Consider the following 19,495-nt stretch of genomic DNA (forward strand, 5'->3'; position numbering starts at 1 on the left):
TTGGGAAAGTTTCTAGCACTGAATAACACACTTAGCCAGACATGTTTTAATGTTAATGCATTGCTTTCTAAACAAACAAACAAACAAACAAACAAAGTATCTTGATGTGGTGGTGCCTGTAATTCCAGCACTTGGGCGGTGGGAACAGAAATATTAGGAGTTCAAGACCAGCCCTGGCTATGTAGGGAGTTTGAGCCTATGTGAAATTCTGTCTGTGAACAAAGGCAAAAAGAGGTGACACTACAGTCTAGAAGCTAGTTAGTTTGGAAATTTAGGATAAAATCATCAGACTAGGATTATACATAGTAGGAGGAAATGATCATACAGAAATTAGAGCTAGCCAGGTGGTAGTGGCACACTCCTTTAATTCCAGCATCTGGGAGGAAAAGGCAGGCTGTGAGTTTGAGGTCAGCCTGGTCTACAGAGTGAGTTCCAGGACAGCCAGGGCTACACAGAGAAACCTTGTCTCAAAAAAAAGAAAAAAAAAAAAGGCCAGAAAGAAATTATTTCTTCCTGGGAAGCCAAGGCAGGGGGCTACTAGGAGGTCCAGGCCAGCCTGGATTGGGCTACAGAGTAAGACCTTGTCTCCTTCCTCCACCACCCCCCCCAAATCCTAACATGAATGAGGAAAGAAAAGGATAAGAAAAAGACAAAATGGACCAAGGAAAAGGTTCAGAACTAGGGACCGTTCGTCAATGTTTTGTTCTGACACATTCCCTCTGCTCTGAAGAACCCACTCACGTGTTCATCTGTGTAACTCTACTAGGGCTCCCAGAACAAGGCATGTCATTCTGCTGAGCTACAGGTGAGTGCAAGCACTACATACCATTAGATTGCCATGCGTCTCCCAGGTCGGCGCTTCCATTCGGTACAGCTCCTCAAACTGCCGTCTGTATTTGAAGACCAGTTCCTTCTCCAGTTTGTCAACACAGTCTGCGTACTCAGCCTTACAAATGAGAGTGCAGTGAGGCACGTGTAGAATAAAGACATTCAAATGACTACAAGTGACATGAAGTTATTTAAATCTGAAGGACAGGGGATAGAGAGGACAAAGAAAAGCAAGCTGGCTCACCCTGTAGGGATGCCGCTCATCTTGGAAATACGTCAGAAGATGTAAGACACAACGAAGAATGCAGGTTCTTTCTTCATAATAATAATCTGCGATCTAGGAGGAAGAAACACAAAATTTCAAAATCAGTTTCTTACTCTTGCAAAAAGAAGACTCAGCTGGGCAGTGGTGGCACACACCTTTAATCCCAGCACTTGGGATGCAGAGACAGGTGAAGTTAGAGGCCATCCTGGTCTACAAAGCGAGTTCCAGGTCAGCCAGGACTGTTACACAGAGAAACTCTGTCTCGAAAAATAAAAAAAATTTAAAAAAAGAAGCCTCAACTTTACAGCTGCTGATAATCAGTTCCTTCAGAAATGTGAGGGAAGGACAGGAAAGATGGCTCACTGGGTAAAGACACTCAGTTCAGTCTCCAGGACCCCCAGGGAGGAAGAAGAGAACCGACTCCCACAAGCTGTCCTCTGACCTCTGCACACTTGCTATGAAGGTATACACAATAAATAAATATTTAAAATTCATTTCATTCTATTTCTCTTTGTGTGCATGTATATGTATATCACTTATGTACGGGTGCCTACCAAGGCCAGAGGAAAAAGGAGAGCAATGAATGCCCTAGAGCTGGAGTTATAGGTATTTGTGAGCTGCCATGTGTGTTCAAGGAACCCAACTTGGGTCCTCTGAAAGAGCAGCAAGTGCTCTTAACCACTGAGCCACCTCCAGGTCCTACAAACCATTTCTAAACACGAACGGAAAAACCTGATGAGTGTCAGCAATCACAGAAATGCAAACACACTGACTAAAGCTGTACCCTCTGCAGCAGGCCTTCTCATGCTGCCAGCCCCAGATCATGACACAGAGCCTTATCTCAGGCTCGTCCCACCAGCTCTTATAACTTGATTTAACCTGTTTCATTGTCCTACTTTCCTGTTTCTTTCATGGCTGCCTGGCCCCAGGCATCTCCCTCTCTTTCTCCCTGGTTCTCTTTTCTCTCTGGAGCCTAGATTCCTCCTCCTACTTATTCTCTGCCCGCCAGCCCCGCCTATCCCTCTTCTGCCCAGCCATTGGCTGTTCAGCTTTTTATCAGACCAATCTGCTGCCTTAGGCAGGCAAGGCAAAACAGCAACACATCTTTACATAATTAAACAAATGCAGCATAAACAAATGTAACACATCTTTACATAGTTAAACAAATGCAACATAAACAAATGCAGCACACCTTTACATAAAGTAATATTCTGCAACATAAATAAATGTAACACATCTTTACATGGTTAAAGTAATATTCCACAACACCCCTCCATGAAGAAAAAAAAAAGGCAAAAGCCAAGAAATAAGCCATGGAAGATAAAAGGAATTATTATTAATAATCTAAACAAATTTCCAAAACTATTTTCTAGCATGAGTTCTCAGAGGGCCTTTGGCATCAAAGTCACAAATTGGCAGTCAAATACATGAAACAAATGTACAACTACCAGGTCTACATGCTCTAACCACATACAACCAATGGACTTAAGCTGCACTGAGTATCAACAGGAAACTACTCCAGCAGTCAAATCCACAGGATAGACCCGAAATGAGAAGGCTGTAGAAAAGGCAAGGAGTACGGGGATATAAACTAACCCTGCTGAATTGAATCTAAAAGGACTGAGAGTGGGAATCGGTGGTGGAATGCTTGCCTAGCACCCTTGAGGCTCTGAGTTAATCACCAGCACATTTCTCTCCCCAAAAATACCAAGTTAATTGAGCCTTAGAGAAGAGTCATCTATGAATGAGTTGTCAGCACCAGCAGAAGAAGAAACTCTGGGAAAAACTCCTCAACTGGGTCTATGGCTAAGAGGCCTCAGCTAAGACCTAAAAACTTAGCCAAAAGGGTGGATGTGCTGCCACACGCCTTCATTACCCAGTACTGAGGAGACAGAAGCAGGCGGATCTCTGTGAGTTCTAGGCCAGCCTGGGCTACATAGTGAATTCCAGGCCAGCCAGTAATACCACAGTAAGATCCTGTCTCAAAAAAACAGAAAAGGCAGGAATAGTCAGGAAAACAGGGTCTAGGAGCTGTCACACAACTGTCGACCAAAGAATGAAACAGCAACTACTGCTTACCTTCAGGGTTAAGGCCTGGCTCTGCCTCTCATCTTGCAGGACCGTCTGAAGGAAAACAGAGCAGTCAAGAGGCTGTCTTACAGGCAGAATTCAACTGGCAAAGAAAAAGATGCACCACACCCTTTGTGACTACCCATCTATTTCGTTTCTGTAAGCATTTCTACCTCATGTTGAAGCCATGTCTAACCAAACTGATGCTCCAATCCTTTCCCTCTTCTCTGGTCTGTCTCTTTATAGATAAATTAAAGTTGAGCAGCCGGGGTGCTCTCTTAGATCTCTCATCTATATGCAATTCTTTGACATTTCAAGCACTGCAAGAATGAAGACAGGTGTCAGCTTAAACACACACTGGGCTCTCTCTCCAGCCTTTGGAAGTTTTGCCTCGGGGCTGGAGAGGGGAATCAGCAGTTAAAAGCACTGGCTGCTCTTCCAGAGGACCTGGGTTCAGTTCCCAGCACCCACAAGGTGGCTTACAACTGTCTGTAGTTCCAGTTACAGAGGATCAGACACCCTCACACAGACATATAGGCAGACAAAACACCAATGCACATAAAATAAAAATAAATCACTAAAAGTCTTGCCTCAGCTGGGCAGTGGTGATGCATGCCTTTAATCACAGCACTCAGGAGGCAGAAGCAGGCGGATCTCTGTGAGTTCGAGGCTAGCCTGGTCTACAGAGTGAGTTCCAGGACAGGCAGGGCTACACAGAGAAACTCTGCCTTGAGAAAACAATAAATAAATAAAGTCTTGACTAGCACCTATGTATCTCATAATCTCTTCTGTAAAGGGCCAGGGCCCAAACTCTCCAAGAAGAAAGGTGGATGGGAGCTGGGCAGAGCACAAACCTTTAGTGAGTCCCGAGTGCCCCTGTAGTCCTCCTGAAGGTAGCACTGCAGTAACTGCACACTCTGCTCTTCATCAAGACCCTAAAGCCCAGAAGTCGTAAGTGAGCAACAGCTGCCGAAGCTTAGAGTTCTTATTAACACCGTTAATAATGAAGCCACAGGCACACACACAGCATAAACTGACCCCGTACTAACTTTCACTCACCAAGAACTTGCTGATTCGCAAGCCCAGTTCCTTCAGTGGTGACGCTACATCTTTATTAGCTTTCACTCTTTCAGCTGAACTTGAACTATGAGAAAAGCAATGAGTTACTTCCTCATTCACAATGACCCCAAGGGTACAAAATAAACACTCAATGACACTTTAGTACTGGCCTTCTTTTTCCTTTAGTGTCTATAAAATACACACACATTCATGTCTAGACTTTATAACACAGAGCTGGCTTTGCCTATGTAACAAAATCATGTATGTCCATTATAAACTAGTTACAATAATGTTATTCATAGATCTATTAAGCTACATTTTTTTTAAACATGTGGTAGGCAGTATATGTGGAGGCCAGAGGTCGGTGTCAGACATTTTCCTCTTCCTTGAACTCCTCAGTGAAGCGACCAAGGGTAACATTACCATGTGTTCTATGGGTCTAGTACATACACTCTGAAATGATGTAATAAGAATGGTATTTCACAGGCTGGAGAGATGGCTCAGAGGTTAAGAGCACTGACTGCTCTTCCAGAGGTCCTGAGTTCAATTCCCAGCAACCACATGGTGGCTCACAACCATCTGTAATGAGATCTGGTGCCCTCTTCTGACCTGCAGTCATACATGCTGTATACATAATAAATAAATAAATCTTTAAAAAAGAAAAAAAAAAAAAGAATGGTATTTCGCGCCAGGCGGTGGTGGTGCATGCCTTTAATCCCAGCACTTGGAGGCACAGCCAGGAGGATCTCTGTGAGTTCAAGGCCAGCCTAGTCTACAGAACGAGATCCAGGACAGGCACCAAAACTACACAGAGAAACCCTGTCTCGAAAAAAAAACAAAAGAATGGTATTTCTCTCAAAAAGCCTGCACCTCAAGTCCATAACGAGAAAAACACAAGACAAGTCCAAGGTGAGGACACTGTGTAAAATACACCCCTAGTCTTCTCAAAACTGCTCAAGGTTAAGAAACCCAGGAAAAATTGAGATACAGTTACAGTTGAGTCCAAAGGAGACATGACAGGTAAATGCTACACACTGCCCTGGACTGGATTACAGGACAAGCAGAGGACATTTGGGACTAGGATGTAGGCCAGTTGGTAGAGTGCATGTGATGAAAGGCTCTTCAGTTCAATCCCAGAATTTAAACAAAAAAAGGTTAAATGTCAATAAAGTCCAGAGTTTAATTTTTGTTTTTGTTTTGTTGTTTTGTTTTTTAAGGTTTAGCTGGGTATGATGGCACATGCCTTTAATCCCAGCATGTGTGAGGCAGAGGCAAGCAGATATATTTAAGTTTGAGGTCAGCCTAATCTACATAGTGACCTCCAGGACAGCCAGAACAAATAGTAAGACCCTCTCTCAAAAAAAAAAAAAAAAAAAAATTTTATGAGACTTCAAATCCCATGTCATTACAGAAAGTCATTTCTTTCTCTCTTTTTAAAGTTTAGCCTTTATTTTTACTGTATGTCTAGGTGTTTTGCCTGCATATGTGTCTGTTGCCACCAAAGGCCAGAAGAGGGCAGCAGATCCCCTGGAACCAGGAACTTGCAGATACTTGCATAGTGCTCGTATTCTTTGCATGAATGTATCATTTTCTCCAGTGGACAGTGGAGAAGACAAGCAGTAAAAAGGGTCACTGTGAAGATTGAACAGCTGAGCAGTGGTGGCACACTAAAGTCCCAGCACTCGGGAGGCAAAGACAGGCAAATCTAAGTTCTAGGCCAGCCTGATCTACAGAGTAAGTTCCTGGACAGCCAGGGATACACAGAGAAATCCTGTCTCGAGAGAAAGAGGAAAAAAAGAAAAGGACAACTGGATCACTATGAAGGGTAATTACCCTTTCTTCAACAGACAGGAAAATGTGCTGGACGCATCCTGCTTATATCCAAACTGCATTCTCGCTCATTTACTAGTCCAGCAATTTAAAAAGCACACAGGGAAGTTTCATTCATGCTAAAGTCCTTGGGAAAATGGCATCACTAGACAAACAGAATAGCCATACCTGGGAGGTTTGTAGTAAGAAAGCCCTTCTAACAACCGCTGCCAGTATTTATTCAGTTCCGCCTCAATCTGATTCTGCAAAAGAACAAAGCAATTACACAAATGCATCCTAGATCAGACTTCAGGATCACACTACACCTTGTGTTCTCCTCTCTATCTTTTCTAATGTTCCCGCCGCAGCCAACCTATGGGTCAAGACCCCTTTTGGGTTGAAATGACCCTTTTACAGGGTCACCTAAGACCACTGGAAAATATAGATGTTTATGATACAATTCATAACAGTCACAAAATTAGTTACGAAGTAGCAATGAAAATAACTTTATGGTTTGGGAGTCACCACAACATGATGAACTATATTAAAGGGTAGCAGCATTAGGAAGGTTGAGAACCACTGGTTTAAAGCATTGTGAGTACAGAATTCTGTAATCTTTTCTTTGATTAATACTATAGCATCATTTATGAAAATGATTGCATATTTTACTAAATAACACACCATTTCTGGCATTCATTCATTCATTTTAATGCTAGATACACCTAAGTCTTTTTGTATTTCCCCTCTCTCTGTGTAATAAAATCATTTCACAGGGCTGAAGAGATAGATAGCTCAGCAGTTAAGAGCACTGGCTGCTCTTCTAGAGAACCCAGGTTCAATTCCAGCACCTACATGACAGCTCACAATTTTAACTCCAGTTTTAGGGAATCTGACACCCTCATACAGACATACAAGAAGGCAAAACACCAACGCACATAAAAATAAATCATTTTAAAAATGAAAAAATAAGCTGGATGTTGGCGCACGCCTTTAATCACAGCACTCAGGAGGCAGAAGCAGGCCGGTCTCTGTGAGTTTGGCCAGCCTAGTCAATAAATCAAATTCCAGGATAGCTAAGGCTATTACACAAAGAAATTCTGTTTCAAAAAAAAGAAAATAAATAAATAAATGAACAAACAAATGAATAAGTAAAATCACGTTATTGTAACAAATTTACAAATAAAAACACCACACACCTAGATTAAGGTAGCCACTCAAGGGGCTGGAGAAATGGCTAAAAGCTCTTAGTGCGACTGCAGAAGACCAAGGTCAGTTCCCAGTACCCACATGGTAACCAACTCCGTGTAACTTCAGTTCCAGGGTATCAAACGCCCTCTTCTGGGCTCCTTGGGAACCAGTTATGCATGCTGTATATTCACATACATGCAAGCAAAACACTCACACACATGAAATAAAAATAAGTAAATCGTTTGTAAAAAGAAGGTAGCCCCTCAAACAAACATTTGCCCAGTTCTAATGATTTGGTTTTGGTTTTTCAGACAGTCTCACTATGTAGTTAGCTGGTCCTAACTTGAGGCCATCCACCCGTCAGCCTCTGGGGTGCTGGAGTTACCGGAGTGTGCACCATGGCCAAGCTGTAGTAGAATGCTGTGCCAGAGTACTTTGAGCACCCAACATTTTCTAAGATGACCTTCTCTAAAGATTCATTCTAAAAGCACAATTATCAGATGAAGGCATAATATTAGATTCTAAGATAGGTGTAATACTCTGTTCTATATAATAAAAATAGTAATCGAGGGCTGGAGAGATGGCTCAGAGGTTAAGAGCACCGACTGCTCTTCCAGAGGTCCTGAGTTCAATTCCCAGCACCCACATGGTGGCTCACAACCATCTGAAATGAGATCTGGCACCCTCTTCTGTGTTCATAATAAATATAAATAAATAAATAAATAAATAAATAAATAAATAAAAATAAATAAATAAATAAATAGTAATCGATTGTCATCAGAACATTCCTCAAAGGGTGAGAAGCCAAAGGACCAACATGATGTCTGCTACCCTTCTCTGATCATACATTTGAAAACATTTGAGAACTCACAGCTCTATGAACTAGAAGCTGAAGGCCAACAGAGAAAAGAAAGCACGAGACGGAGGCCTGACAGCCCTTCTCCACCTGAGCAGCAGGGACTCTCTGCAGCCCAATCGAGGCAACCTCACAGTGGCCTAGGCATCTTTACAGAAGAGCGAACAACGTGGCTGACTTAGAAAATGTCAGTAGCCGGGCGGTGGTGGCACACGCCTACAATACCAGGAGGCAGAGTCAGGTGGATCTCTGTGAGTTTGAGGCCAGCCTGGTCTATAGAGCGAGATCCAGGACAGGCACCAAAACTACACAGAGAAACCCTGTCTTGAAAAAAAAAAGTCAGAAAATGTCAGTAGCTACACAACAAGACAAGTCTCCATTAGGGGTTTTTCTGGTTTTGGTTTTTTGTAATAAACACTATAAAAAACCCTAAAAATCGCTCAAGAACACCATCACTCACCAGTTCTCTAAGAGCTGACCTTCCAAGTAGAATTGTCCATAGTTCTCTACTGCTCCTGAAAAATGAGAAAGCAGATATAACTTTGCTCTTTTAAGAAAAAAAAAAAAAAAAGTTAAAGAAATTTGATATTCAGCCAGGCAGTGGTGATGCATGTCTTTAATCCCAGCACTCAGGAAGCAGAGGAAGATGGATCTCTTTGAGTTCAAGGCCAGCCTGGTCTACAGAGTGAGTTCCAGGACAGCCAAGGCTACAGAGAGAAACCCTGTCTCAGAAAAAAAGAAATTTGATATTCAGAGTAAACATAAAATGTAAGAACAAGGGGGCTGGAGAGATGGTTCAGAGGTTAAGAGCTCTGTCTACTTTTCTAGAGGTCCTGAGTTCAATTCCCAGCAACCACATGGTGGCTCACAACCATCTGTAATGAGATCTGGTACCCTCTTCTGGTGTGCAGGCATACATGCAGACATAACAAACACACACGATAAATAAAATAAATCTTTAAAAAAATGTAAGAACAAAGGATTTTAAAATTATTATTTTTCTTATTAGTTGGCTTTTTGAGACAAGGTCTCATATTTCAAATTTCAAATCACACACAGTATATAAAATACAGACCTCCAGGGGCTGGAGAAATGGCTTAGAGGTTAAGAGCACTGACTGCTCTTGCAGAAAACCTGGGCTCAATTCCCAGCACCTACATGGAAGCTCACACTGTCTGTAACTCTAGTTCCAGGAGATCTGACATCCTCATACCAATGTATATTTAAAAAAAAAATAAAATAAAGAAAAAGACATCTAATCCCATGGAGTTCAAGGCCATCCTGAGCTACATGAGACCCTATCTTCAGAAACGAAAACAAGGGGCTGGTGAGATGGTTCAGTGAGTGCTTGCTGCCAAGCCTTGTCAATACCAAATCCATATGATGAAAGAGAAACAACTCCAGGTGTCCTCTGACCTTCATATTCATACATACCCATAAGATAAATAAATAATTGTATTTTCAAAGGGTTTCTAAGAGATGGAGATGTAGCTCAAGCGGTAGAGTGCTTACCTGGCATGCACAAGGCCTCAGGTTTGATCCTAGTACTACATAAACACCTATAATCCCAGCACTTGTGAGGTAGAGAAGTTAAAGCCATATTACAAGTACCAAGTTTAAAGTCAGTCACCTTGGGAAACAGGAGAATTTAGCTCAAAAACAAAATCAAAGGGCTGGAGCGATCATTCACATACTCTCTGTCTCTGTCTCTTTCTTTCTGGAGCGATCATTCACATTCTCTCTCTGTCTCTCTGTCTCTCTGTCTCTCTCTCTCTCTCTCTCTCTCTCTCTCTCTCTCACACACACACACACACACACACACACACACACACACACACACACACACACAGCAGATACCTCTAATTCCAGCATTTAGATGGCAGAGACAAAGGATGCCTAGAGCAAGCTGGCTTATCGAGACATGCCATATTGATGCATCTGGATTCAACTCTGATTCTACATCAAAGAAGCTCCAGTCAGCCTAGGGGCTCCACACATACCCACCTGTCTACATACATGTGAACATGCATTTATGCACAGATACACCCTACAGACAGACTCAAGAGAAAAAAATAAACTGGAAAGACTAAAACACAAAGTATTAGAGCCATATTTGCCAAAGGCTCTCATTCAGGATTTTCCCAGCAAAGAGTCTTAAACACACCTGAAAATTACAAATCTTTCCTAACAGATAATGCTTCTAAGAAAACAAGTTCAATTCCATTAAATCCACAGCTGCTAACTCCCACACCAGCACACTGCAACCCCTCTAATCTTTTTCTCATAACAGGATAACACTCACAATTCAGAAAGTAATTAGGAGATTAGACCCAGTTATTGGAAAAAATGTTTCTCTTTATGCTGAAAATAAACCAGCCTCAAATAATAACACTGAGACAAGGTCACTAAAGAAATTTGGTGATGTTTTGAAAGTTATCATGCCTTTTGTCAAGGCATACTTATACTTTGTCTTACTTACTTGACAAGCCTGAACTGGCAAATGTAAAAAGCTAGGGCTTTATTTAAAAGTGGCAACTGCTGTATGTCTAGTATGCATAAGTATCGGGGGATATTTGTACTCTATGTAAAGATGTATTTGCTGTGACTGGTGTAATAAAAAGCTGAACAGTCGCCGGGTGGTGGTGGCGCACACCTTTAATCCCAGCACTCGGGAGGCAGAGCCAGGTGGATCTCTGTGAGTTCGAGGCCAGCCTGAGCTACAAAGTGAGTTCCAGGAAAGGCACAAAGCTACACAGAGAAACCCTGTCTCAGGGGAAAAAAAAGCTGAACAGTCAATAGCTAGGCAGGAGGTATAGGCAGGACTTATTGGCAGAGAGAACTCTGAGAAAAAAAAAGAAGCCAGGAGCCACAGAGAGGAAACAGGAGGTACAAGATGGAAGAGAGGTACATGATAGAATGTAGATAAATAGAAATGGGTTAACTTGGGGCTGGAGAGACGGCACAGTGGCTAAGAGCACTGGCTGCTATTCCAGAGGAACCAGGTTCAATTCCCAGCGCCCACATGGCAGCTCACAGCTGTCTGCAACTCCAGTTCCAGTAGATCTGACACCCTCACATCAATGCACATAAAATAAAATTAAATAAATTATTGGAAAAAAAATGGGTTAACTTAACTTTTAAGAGCTAGTTAAGACAAGCCTAAGCTAAAGGCAGAGCTTTCATAAATAATAAGTCTCCATATTATTATTTGGGAGCTGGCTGGAGGGACAAGAGAAAGACTTGCTCACTACACATGAGGCTGTGGGTCCAGTGTTTCTTTGAAAATTCTAATTCTCGGCAGCAGGAATTGTAGCTCAATGAACAAAGTGCTTGTCTAGCAATCACAAGCCCTTGGTTCCAGTCCCAGCACCACATAACCAGACTAGGTGGCACCACACCTATGATCCTAGGACTGGAGGCAGAGAGATCAGGAGTTCTGGGACATCCTCAGCTACATAACAAGTTCAAGGACAGCCTGGTATACACATAACCGTGTAATAGAAAAAAGGAGGAGCTGGAGTGATGGTCCCACAGTTAAGAGTGCTTACGGCTCTTCCAGAGCCGGAGTCGGTTTACCAGCATCCATGTCAAGCAGCTCACAACCGCCTGTAACTCCAGGTTCAGGAGATTCAACACTGACTTTTGGCTTCCATAGATGCACATCACATGGTGACACACAGACATATACATACACAAATTAATTTTTTAAATTTTTTTGAAGAGGGGTTTCTCTCTGTAGCCCTGGCCATCCTGGAACTTGCTCTGTACACCAGGCTGACTTCAAACTCAGAGATCCACCTGCCTCTGTCTCCCAAGTGCTGGGATTAAAGGTGTGCACCACCACAGCCCAACTTAAGAATTTTTTTTTTTTTTTTTGAGCTGAGGATCGAACCCAGGGCCTTGCGCTTGCTAGGCAAGCACTCTATCACTGAGCTAAATTTCCAACCCAAGAACTTTTTTAAATAAATTAAAAAATAAAATTCTCAGGCTAAGCACAATAGCAAATGTCTGTAATCGCAACACTCAGCAAGCTGAGGCAAGTTCAAGCTCAAGGCTGGCTTAGGCTACAAAGTAAGACTCTACCAAGAGAGACAGAAGAGGGGAGGGGAAGAAATAAAAATTCTCAGGGAAATATATTGTTTTGCTTGACATATATAGATCTAAAAATATGTTGTATGTTCTAAGTATATGTAATTTTTCTAACTATTTCTTAAGCTAAATAGAAAATAAAAAACAAACATGAAAAGGAAAAACAGGACAAAATATTCCCAACTAGAAAAACCGTATTATATTATGATCACTTTATTAGGTGTCAAAAATGATGTATGGCTGGGCCTGTACATCTGTGATCCCAGTACTTGGGTGAGAGAGGCAGGAGAGAGAGAGCTGGTCTCAAAAATAACAACGTTTAATAAACTTTCTTTCTTCTTTACTTTTTTTGGGAAGAGGGATTTCAAGACAGGGTTTCTCTGTGTAGCCCTGACTGTCCTGGAACTCACTCTGTAGACCAGGCTGGCCTTGAACTCACAGAAATCTGCCTGCCTCTATCTCCTGAGTGCTGGGATTAAAGTTGTGTACCACCACACCTGGCCTTTACCTTTTCAATCAAATGAAAAGGTTTTGTGTTCTTTTTTATCTTGTTTCTTCTTTGGTGTGTGTGTGTGTGGGGGGGGTGTCATTTATTGTTATTTTTATTGACATGTATGGGTGTTTAGTCTGCATGTATACCTATGTACTACTTGCATGCAATGTCCAAGGAGGCCAGAAACATGTGTTGGATCCCCTGGAACTGGAGTTACAAACAGTTATGAGCATCAATGTAGATGCTAGGAATCAAACCTTGGTCCTCTGCAAGAACAGCCGGTACTCTTAACCAGTGAACCATCTCTGTCATGGGATATTCTCACCCTGTGTGAAGATGTATTGCTGTGGCTGGTGTAATTAAAAAGCTGAATGGCCAATAGCTAGGCAGGAATAGTATAGGCAGGACTTCCAGGCAGCAAGAGAACTCTGGGAACAAAAAAGGCAGAGTCACCAGACTCAGGAGGATGGGCAGTATGGAGGTGAGGTAAACAAGCCTCATGGAAGAATATAGATTAAAAATATGGGTTAAGTTATAAGAACTAGTTAGAGCTGGGCAGCAGTGGTGCACACCTTTAATCCCAGCACTTGGGAGGCAGAGCCAAGTGGATCTCTGTGAGTCTACAGAGATCCAAGACAGCCACTAAAACTACAGAGAAACCCTGTCTCAAAACAAACAAACAAACAAAACTAGTTAGGAACAAGCCTAAGTTAAACCTGAGTTTTTATAATTAATCGTAATTCTCTGTGTCCTTACTTGCAAATTGGTGGTCCTGATGAAAATACTACAACCTTTGGTGTCCAATGCATGGCATGACCACACAGACTGAGAAGTCAAGCCAACTGGAGCAGCCACATGTGCCTTCTGGGCCTTCGGCCTCTCCAACAGCTGCTGCTTGCAGGGATTCCAGAAAGTGGCTCAGCAACTTCCCAGCACCAGGGTGGTAATCGAGGCTCCTGCCCGTACCCACAAGCATGAGGCTAGGCACCCAGGGAACAAAGGGGTGTGGAGTCAGCGCTGGAGCCACACAGAGCAAGGCCTAGCTGCTGCCTAGCAGTTTAAGATGTGTCTCACAAGCTGGGAGGTGGTGGGGCATGCCTTTAGCCCCAACACCTGGGAGGCAGAGGCAGAGGCAGCAGATCTCTGTGAATTTAAGGTCAGCCTGGTAGACAGAGTGAGTTCCAAGACAGCCAGGGCTGTTTGTTACACAGAGAAATTCTGTCTTGTGGGCAGTGGGAGAGAAATTGTCTCATGCAGTCAGAGAACACGTTGCAGGAACTTAGTAAAGCCAGGTCCAGACACAGAAAACCTCTTAAAAGGAACAATATGCTTAAAAAGGTGCTTAGGTGCTGAAAAAAGCAAAGAAAATGAGTATTGACAATCATAGAAAAAAAGTTTAAAAATAATAACATCTCAGGCACACTGGCTGCTCATCCAGAGGACCCAGGTTCGATTCCCAACACGCACATGGCAGCTCACAACTGTCTGTGACTCAGGTTCCAGGGGATCTGGCATCCTTACACAGACAAACATGTATACAAAACACCAATGTACATAAAATAAAAATAAATAAAGTTTAAAAAATAAAGTCCTTAAAGAATGAGTAAAGTAATGTAAAAAAAATTAAAAAGCCACATAAAGATAGGAAATACAGAGGGTGTCTGGATCCTGTATAGTGCTTTGTTGATTTTGAATTTTTAAATGCTAATGAAGAAAAAATACCTGCTGAGAGACAGTGGACTGTGAAAGGGATTGCTGAATTAAACCAGCCTATGTACTTTCGGGATGTCTTAACTTTAAAATGGAAGTCAAAAAACATGTTGCTTTAGGGGAGAGGTTATGCCTTTGTTTCCACAGGAAATGAAAAGCTATGGATTCCTTCAAAATTAATAAAGATAAGTTTTGACTGGGGAAGACCTCCTGAGGTTCCTGGCTACAGACATGAGGGAGGAAGCCAAAAGACAACAGGACAGGTGATATGTATGTTGATCCTTCCACATGGGAACAGCTGAGACTGGATAAGACATGATAAACCTTGGTTACAGAGTCCTCATGACTTTATTATATTACAGCTTGGATATGCAGTCTAAACGGACTTCTACCTATATCCTACAGGAACTAAGTGTACAGGGGAGAAACTAAGTCACTGAAAGCAAGTATCTAGCTTCACAGATAAGATTTAAAAAATGTACTGACTGGACTGGCAAGGTGGTACAGCTCTTGCTGCGAAAGCGTTATGACCTGTGCTCACCCCTAGACCCTACAGTAGAAGAGGACTGACTAGCAAGTGTCCTCTGACTACCTGCCATGGTACCATATTCATGCTCCCTCCTGTGAGCGCACGCACACAGTGAGTTTGTTTTGTTTTGAATACATTGATGGGCCAACAAGACGGCTCAGTGGGTAAAGGTGCCTATCACTAAGCCTCATGAATTGAATCCCCAAGACCCTTCCACGTGGTAGAAGGAGGAAACAGATTTCAACAAGTTGTCCCCTGTCCTCCACATGCACTCCTAAGCAGACACCCACATGTACACAGTAAATAAGTGAATGTAAAAATAAATAAACATATAGCCCATTAATCTAAAGCTCTAGGAGACAACATAGAATCTTATTTCTAAGAGTCAGAGGACCAGCCAGGAGAGATGGCTCAGTGGGCACAAATACTTGCCACACAAGCCTGGAGACCTGAATTCCAGAGCTGTCCTCTGACCTGCACTCACACACCATGGTGTGCACACACTATAATAAAAAAGTAAATAAATGAGAGCGGGAGAGATGGCTTAGTTAAGAACAATCACTGCTCTTGCAGAGGACCTGGCTTTAGTTCCCAGCACCCACATCAAGCAGCCCATGACCTGGTGGGATGATCTTTTTGTACACTGGAAAGATGTGTCTCTGTCCTTCCTCACCTGCCTAAGGCACCTTCTGGTTGGTTTAATAAAATGCTAGATGGCCAACAGCTAGACAGGAGAAGATAGGCAGGACTTCAGGAGAGAGATAGGAACTCTGGAGAAGAATTGGTGGTACGGGAGATTGGCCAGCCAGATAAGAGAGGAAGTCAGACATCTGGTACTGAGGAGAGGTAATGAGCCACATGACAGAATGTAGATTAATATAAACGGGTTATGGGCTGGAGAGATGGCTCAGAGGTTAAGAGCACTGGCTGCTCTTCCAGAAATCCTGAGTTCAATTCCCAGCAACCACATGGTGGCTCACAACCATCTATAATGAGATCTGGTGCCCTCTCCTGACACACAGGCAACTGTATACATAATAATAAAATGCATAGATAAATAAATAAATAAATTAGAATGCAGGGACACTCAGATAAGGTCATCTGAAGTCAGAAGCAGAGATCAACGTTTAAGAAGCCAAGAGAAATGTGCTGAATAAAGATAAATCCTTTATTTTTTCTTTTTTAAAAAAGGGGGGGTTAATTTAAGTTTTAAGAGCTAGTTGGGAAGAAACCTAAACTAAGACCAAGCTTTCATAACTAATAAAAAGTGTCATGTCACTATTCAGGAGCTGGCAGTCCAAAGAAAGTCCAGTTATATTTGGCTCAGCAACAACTGGCCGTAATTCCAGTTCTAGATGAATCAATGTCTGCCTCTGTGGGCATTAACACACCTGGTGCACATAAACTTAGGCTGCACTTGGTTGCTCTTAGAACCCAGGTTCAATTCCCAGTACCACAAGGTGACTCACAATCCTCTGTAATTCCAGTTCCAGGGCACTACACAAAAGTGATGCACAGACAGACATACGCAGGCAAAACACTCATAGACCTAAGAAACAATAATAAAATGTTCAAGAAAAAAAGTTTTCAAAGAAAACTTTTGGATAGAAAAGAATAATCAGAGTGTATCTGGAGAATGGTGAGCTAGCCAAATTACTCTAATGAAACAGTCCTTTTGAGAAAGTTACATTCTACATAGAAATCAATGCAGTTACTGTCTACCCGACTCCATAGAGCTTCACAGTTCTCTTGTAAATGAAGACTTTTTTTTTTTAAGTTAAAAGCTTAGGAGCAATAGCTTTTAACTTAAAAAAAAAAAAAAAAAAAAAAGATTTTTTTTCTTAAAATTATGTATAATGTTTTGCCTGCAGGCCAGAAGAGGGCACCAGAGCTCATCATTATAGATGGTTGCTGGGAATTGAACTCAGGTCCTCTGGAAGAGAAGCCAGTGCTCTTAACCTCTTAGCCATCTCTCTAGCCCCAGCCTTTAACATGTTTGAGACAGGCTTTTTACTGCATAGCTCTGTCGGCTCTGGAACTCAGAGACCAGCCTGCCTCTGCTGGGATTAAATGTGTGTATCAGCACACTGGGCCCAGCAACAGCAGCAGCCTTTCAGAGTGGCTGCCCTTTGTTCACACACCCGCACCACTCAGACGTCCACAAACACCGAGACCTCAAAGTGCCAATATTCAAACCAACTTCCTGACAACGCTGAGTGACTTTCACAAGATTCTGAGTGTGAAAAGAGCATCATTCTAGTGTCACTCACCAGTGCTGACTCCTATGCACACACCTGCGACACACAGCAGAAAGGCTCAGGCAGGAGGGCTGCAGTGCCAGACCAGCCTAGGCCACACATACAACACTAGGCTTCACAGTTACTTCAATAAGCCTCCAGAAAACAACACAGGACTGAGATGGCTCAAATAAAGCACCTGACGTGAAGACCGGATTCAGATCCACAGCACTTACAAAAAAACTAGGCAGGTGTGACAGCCCACCAGTAATCCCAATGCTTGGGAGAAGGGAGACCAGGAAAGCTGACTCTAAGATGGCTTGCCAGACTGAATCAGCAAGCTCCAGAAATGGAGATCTAAGAAAGACACCCAGCAGCCTCCACATACACACACCTGCACACACAAAGATTAAAGATTCCATTTGGAAAAGCAGGAGCTTGAAACGCAGAGGTGTCTAAGGTCAACAAAGCAATAGACAAAAGGAACAGGATGGACTTTTCTTGGTCCAGATCTCAGGTCTTCAAAGAGACCACTATTCCCAACTACTAGGGAGCACGCTTTCCAGTGCTAAATATCACTCTCCTAACAGACCAAGGCAGTGCCTAGAATCCTCTGCTGGGCATCCCCAGGTTGCAGCTCAATAGCAGAGTGCTTGCCTAGCATTCCTGAGGCCCTGGGTTTGACCCATTAGACCTCAAAATAAAAATAAGATAAAAACCCTAGGATCAGTCAAAGTCCAGCCTCGAGGATGGGTTTGGTAAGCTCCTCAACATGATGAAAGCCTGCTGGCAAGCCAAAATTTTCCTTCCCTTTTGAAAAATTCATTTTTTAAAGTTTCACACAAGTATGTATCCGTATCTGTGGATACAAGGTCTAGCATGAAACAGCAGAGGGAAGGAAACCAAGCAGGCCCTCACCAGGATCACAAGAAACTCCAAAGGAAATTTTACTACTGGAAGGTGAAGCGGCTGACCTAGAGAAGGACAGGCAATGTGTGAGACACTGACATGTCTGTCTGCCTGTTTAAGGGTCCAGCAGGAAACAAAGCCAAATAAAGTTAGCAGAATCAATTCCAGGTGGCAGGTATGTTAAGGTTTAGGAGTGGGGAGTATTGTATATAATATGGAAGATGTAATGAGCACAGAGGTTTGGTTATGGTTTTTGTCTGACGCCTTCATGGGGATCATCAAGAAAGGCAGAGGAGGGGGCTATCTATGTATGAATTGGACTTCTGAGTCATGTGTAACAGGAGGCGCCTCGCTCCTAGTTGTGAGAAATGAATGAGATAACGCCTTGCAAGGCACTTTCCCAGGGTCTGGCGCTAGTAAGCGCTCTTTAAAGACAAGCAAGTCTTGTCATTCATGTCCGTAATTTCCGCACTAAGGCAAAGCCAAGACGATAGGCGTTCAAGGCCAGCCGGGGTACAAGAGACCTTGCCTAAAAAAAAAAAAAAAAAAAAAAAAGCACTCCTTAAGTGAGAATCGTGTGTTTGTTTTGTAATAATTCATCTTGTGTCCGAAGTCTGCAACAACACCCGGAATGGCCTGGAGGATGATGAAGGCATGTCTGATGTCTGCTGCTTGAATCAATACCGGCATCAGCCAAAAATAAAAGAAGGCGGGAACTAAGGACGCCCGCGGGGCGCGACTCCGCGGTGTGGGCAGTGCACACCCGAGGCGGGGCAGCGCACGGGGACGCTCCGGCGGGGCCCGGTAGGGGGTGTCTTCCAGGCGACCCCGAAACGTCGCGCAGTGCCTCCAAGGAGCACGGTGGCGGAAGCGTGGGGAGACGGGAGGCACAGGGACCGCGGAAAGGGAAGGGAGAGTGGCCGGCCCGCTCCAGAAGTGTCCTCAGCCCCGCGAGCGGGGACGGTTTGGGCTTAACCGCCTCCCCGGCGGGTGTCCGTCCACCCAGCCTGGGCTCGCTTCCGCCACTGCCGCTGAATCCCGCTTCCGACTCCCGCCCTGCTCCCACCCGGCGCCTCACGGCCACCCCCGCCGCCGCGCCCCGCTCCGCACCTCACACACGGCCCACCGGCGGCAGCCGCCATCTTCGCGCGCGCGCCCCAGCCCCGCCCCCGTACGCCGGGCCCACGTGACCCCGCACCGTCCGGGAAGGGGCGGGGCCGCCCGTCACGTGACGGCGGGGGCGGGCCCAGGATGGGACGGTCAAGATGGCGCTGCCCAGGGCTGAGAGGCGTCCGCGGTGGAGGCGGTGGAGCCTGTGAGAGGTGAAGCGTGCAGACGTCTGCTACACCGTAGGTTGGAAGCGGTGGAGGGTGACTGGGCGCCGGCTGGCAGGCCTCAGAGTGGCCCGTGGCGGAGCACCCTTTTGGAAGCTGGAGAAGGTTGCTGGCTGGGT

General features: G+C 43.9%; 1 protein-coding gene across 7 annotated transcripts in view; it reads right to left on the reverse strand.

Moving 5' to 3' along the window:
- The window catches only part of Nup188 (nucleoporin 188), a 59,244-nt gene extending 39,970 nt beyond the window's left edge, over positions 1 to 19,274 (reverse strand). For 2 of the 7 annotated variants that reach the window (XM_076568996.1, XM_076568995.1), the window contains exons 1-8: positions 13,414 to 13,637; positions 8,536 to 8,590; positions 6,221 to 6,294; positions 4,223 to 4,307; positions 4,018 to 4,098; positions 3,173 to 3,217; positions 1,073 to 1,165; positions 827 to 946 (exon numbers count right to left, since the gene is read on the reverse strand). In XM_076568996.1, coding sequence (XP_076425111.1) covers positions 827 to 946; positions 1,073 to 1,165; positions 3,173 to 3,217; positions 4,018 to 4,098; positions 4,223 to 4,307; positions 6,221 to 6,294; positions 8,536 to 8,590; positions 13,414 to 13,466 — 606 coding nt within the window. In that variant the 5' untranslated portion in view covers positions 13,467 to 13,637. Of the gene's footprint in view, positions 1 to 826; positions 947 to 1,072; positions 1,166 to 3,172; positions 3,218 to 4,017; positions 4,099 to 4,222; positions 4,308 to 6,220; positions 6,295 to 8,535; positions 8,591 to 13,413; positions 13,638 to 19,152 lie in introns of those variants that run through there. The other 5 variants (XM_006983416.4, XM_042274961.2, XM_076568998.1 and 2 more) reach the window with 5 other exon arrangements.
- Between the last annotated feature and the right edge of the window lie 221 nt (positions 19,275 to 19,495).

This window comes from Peromyscus maniculatus, chromosome 4 (assembly GCF_049852395.1).
Source record: "Peromyscus maniculatus bairdii isolate BWxNUB_F1_BW_parent chromosome 4, HU_Pman_BW_mat_3.1, whole genome shotgun sequence".
NCBI classification, from domain to species: Eukaryota; Metazoa; Chordata; class Mammalia; order Rodentia; family Cricetidae; genus Peromyscus; species Peromyscus maniculatus.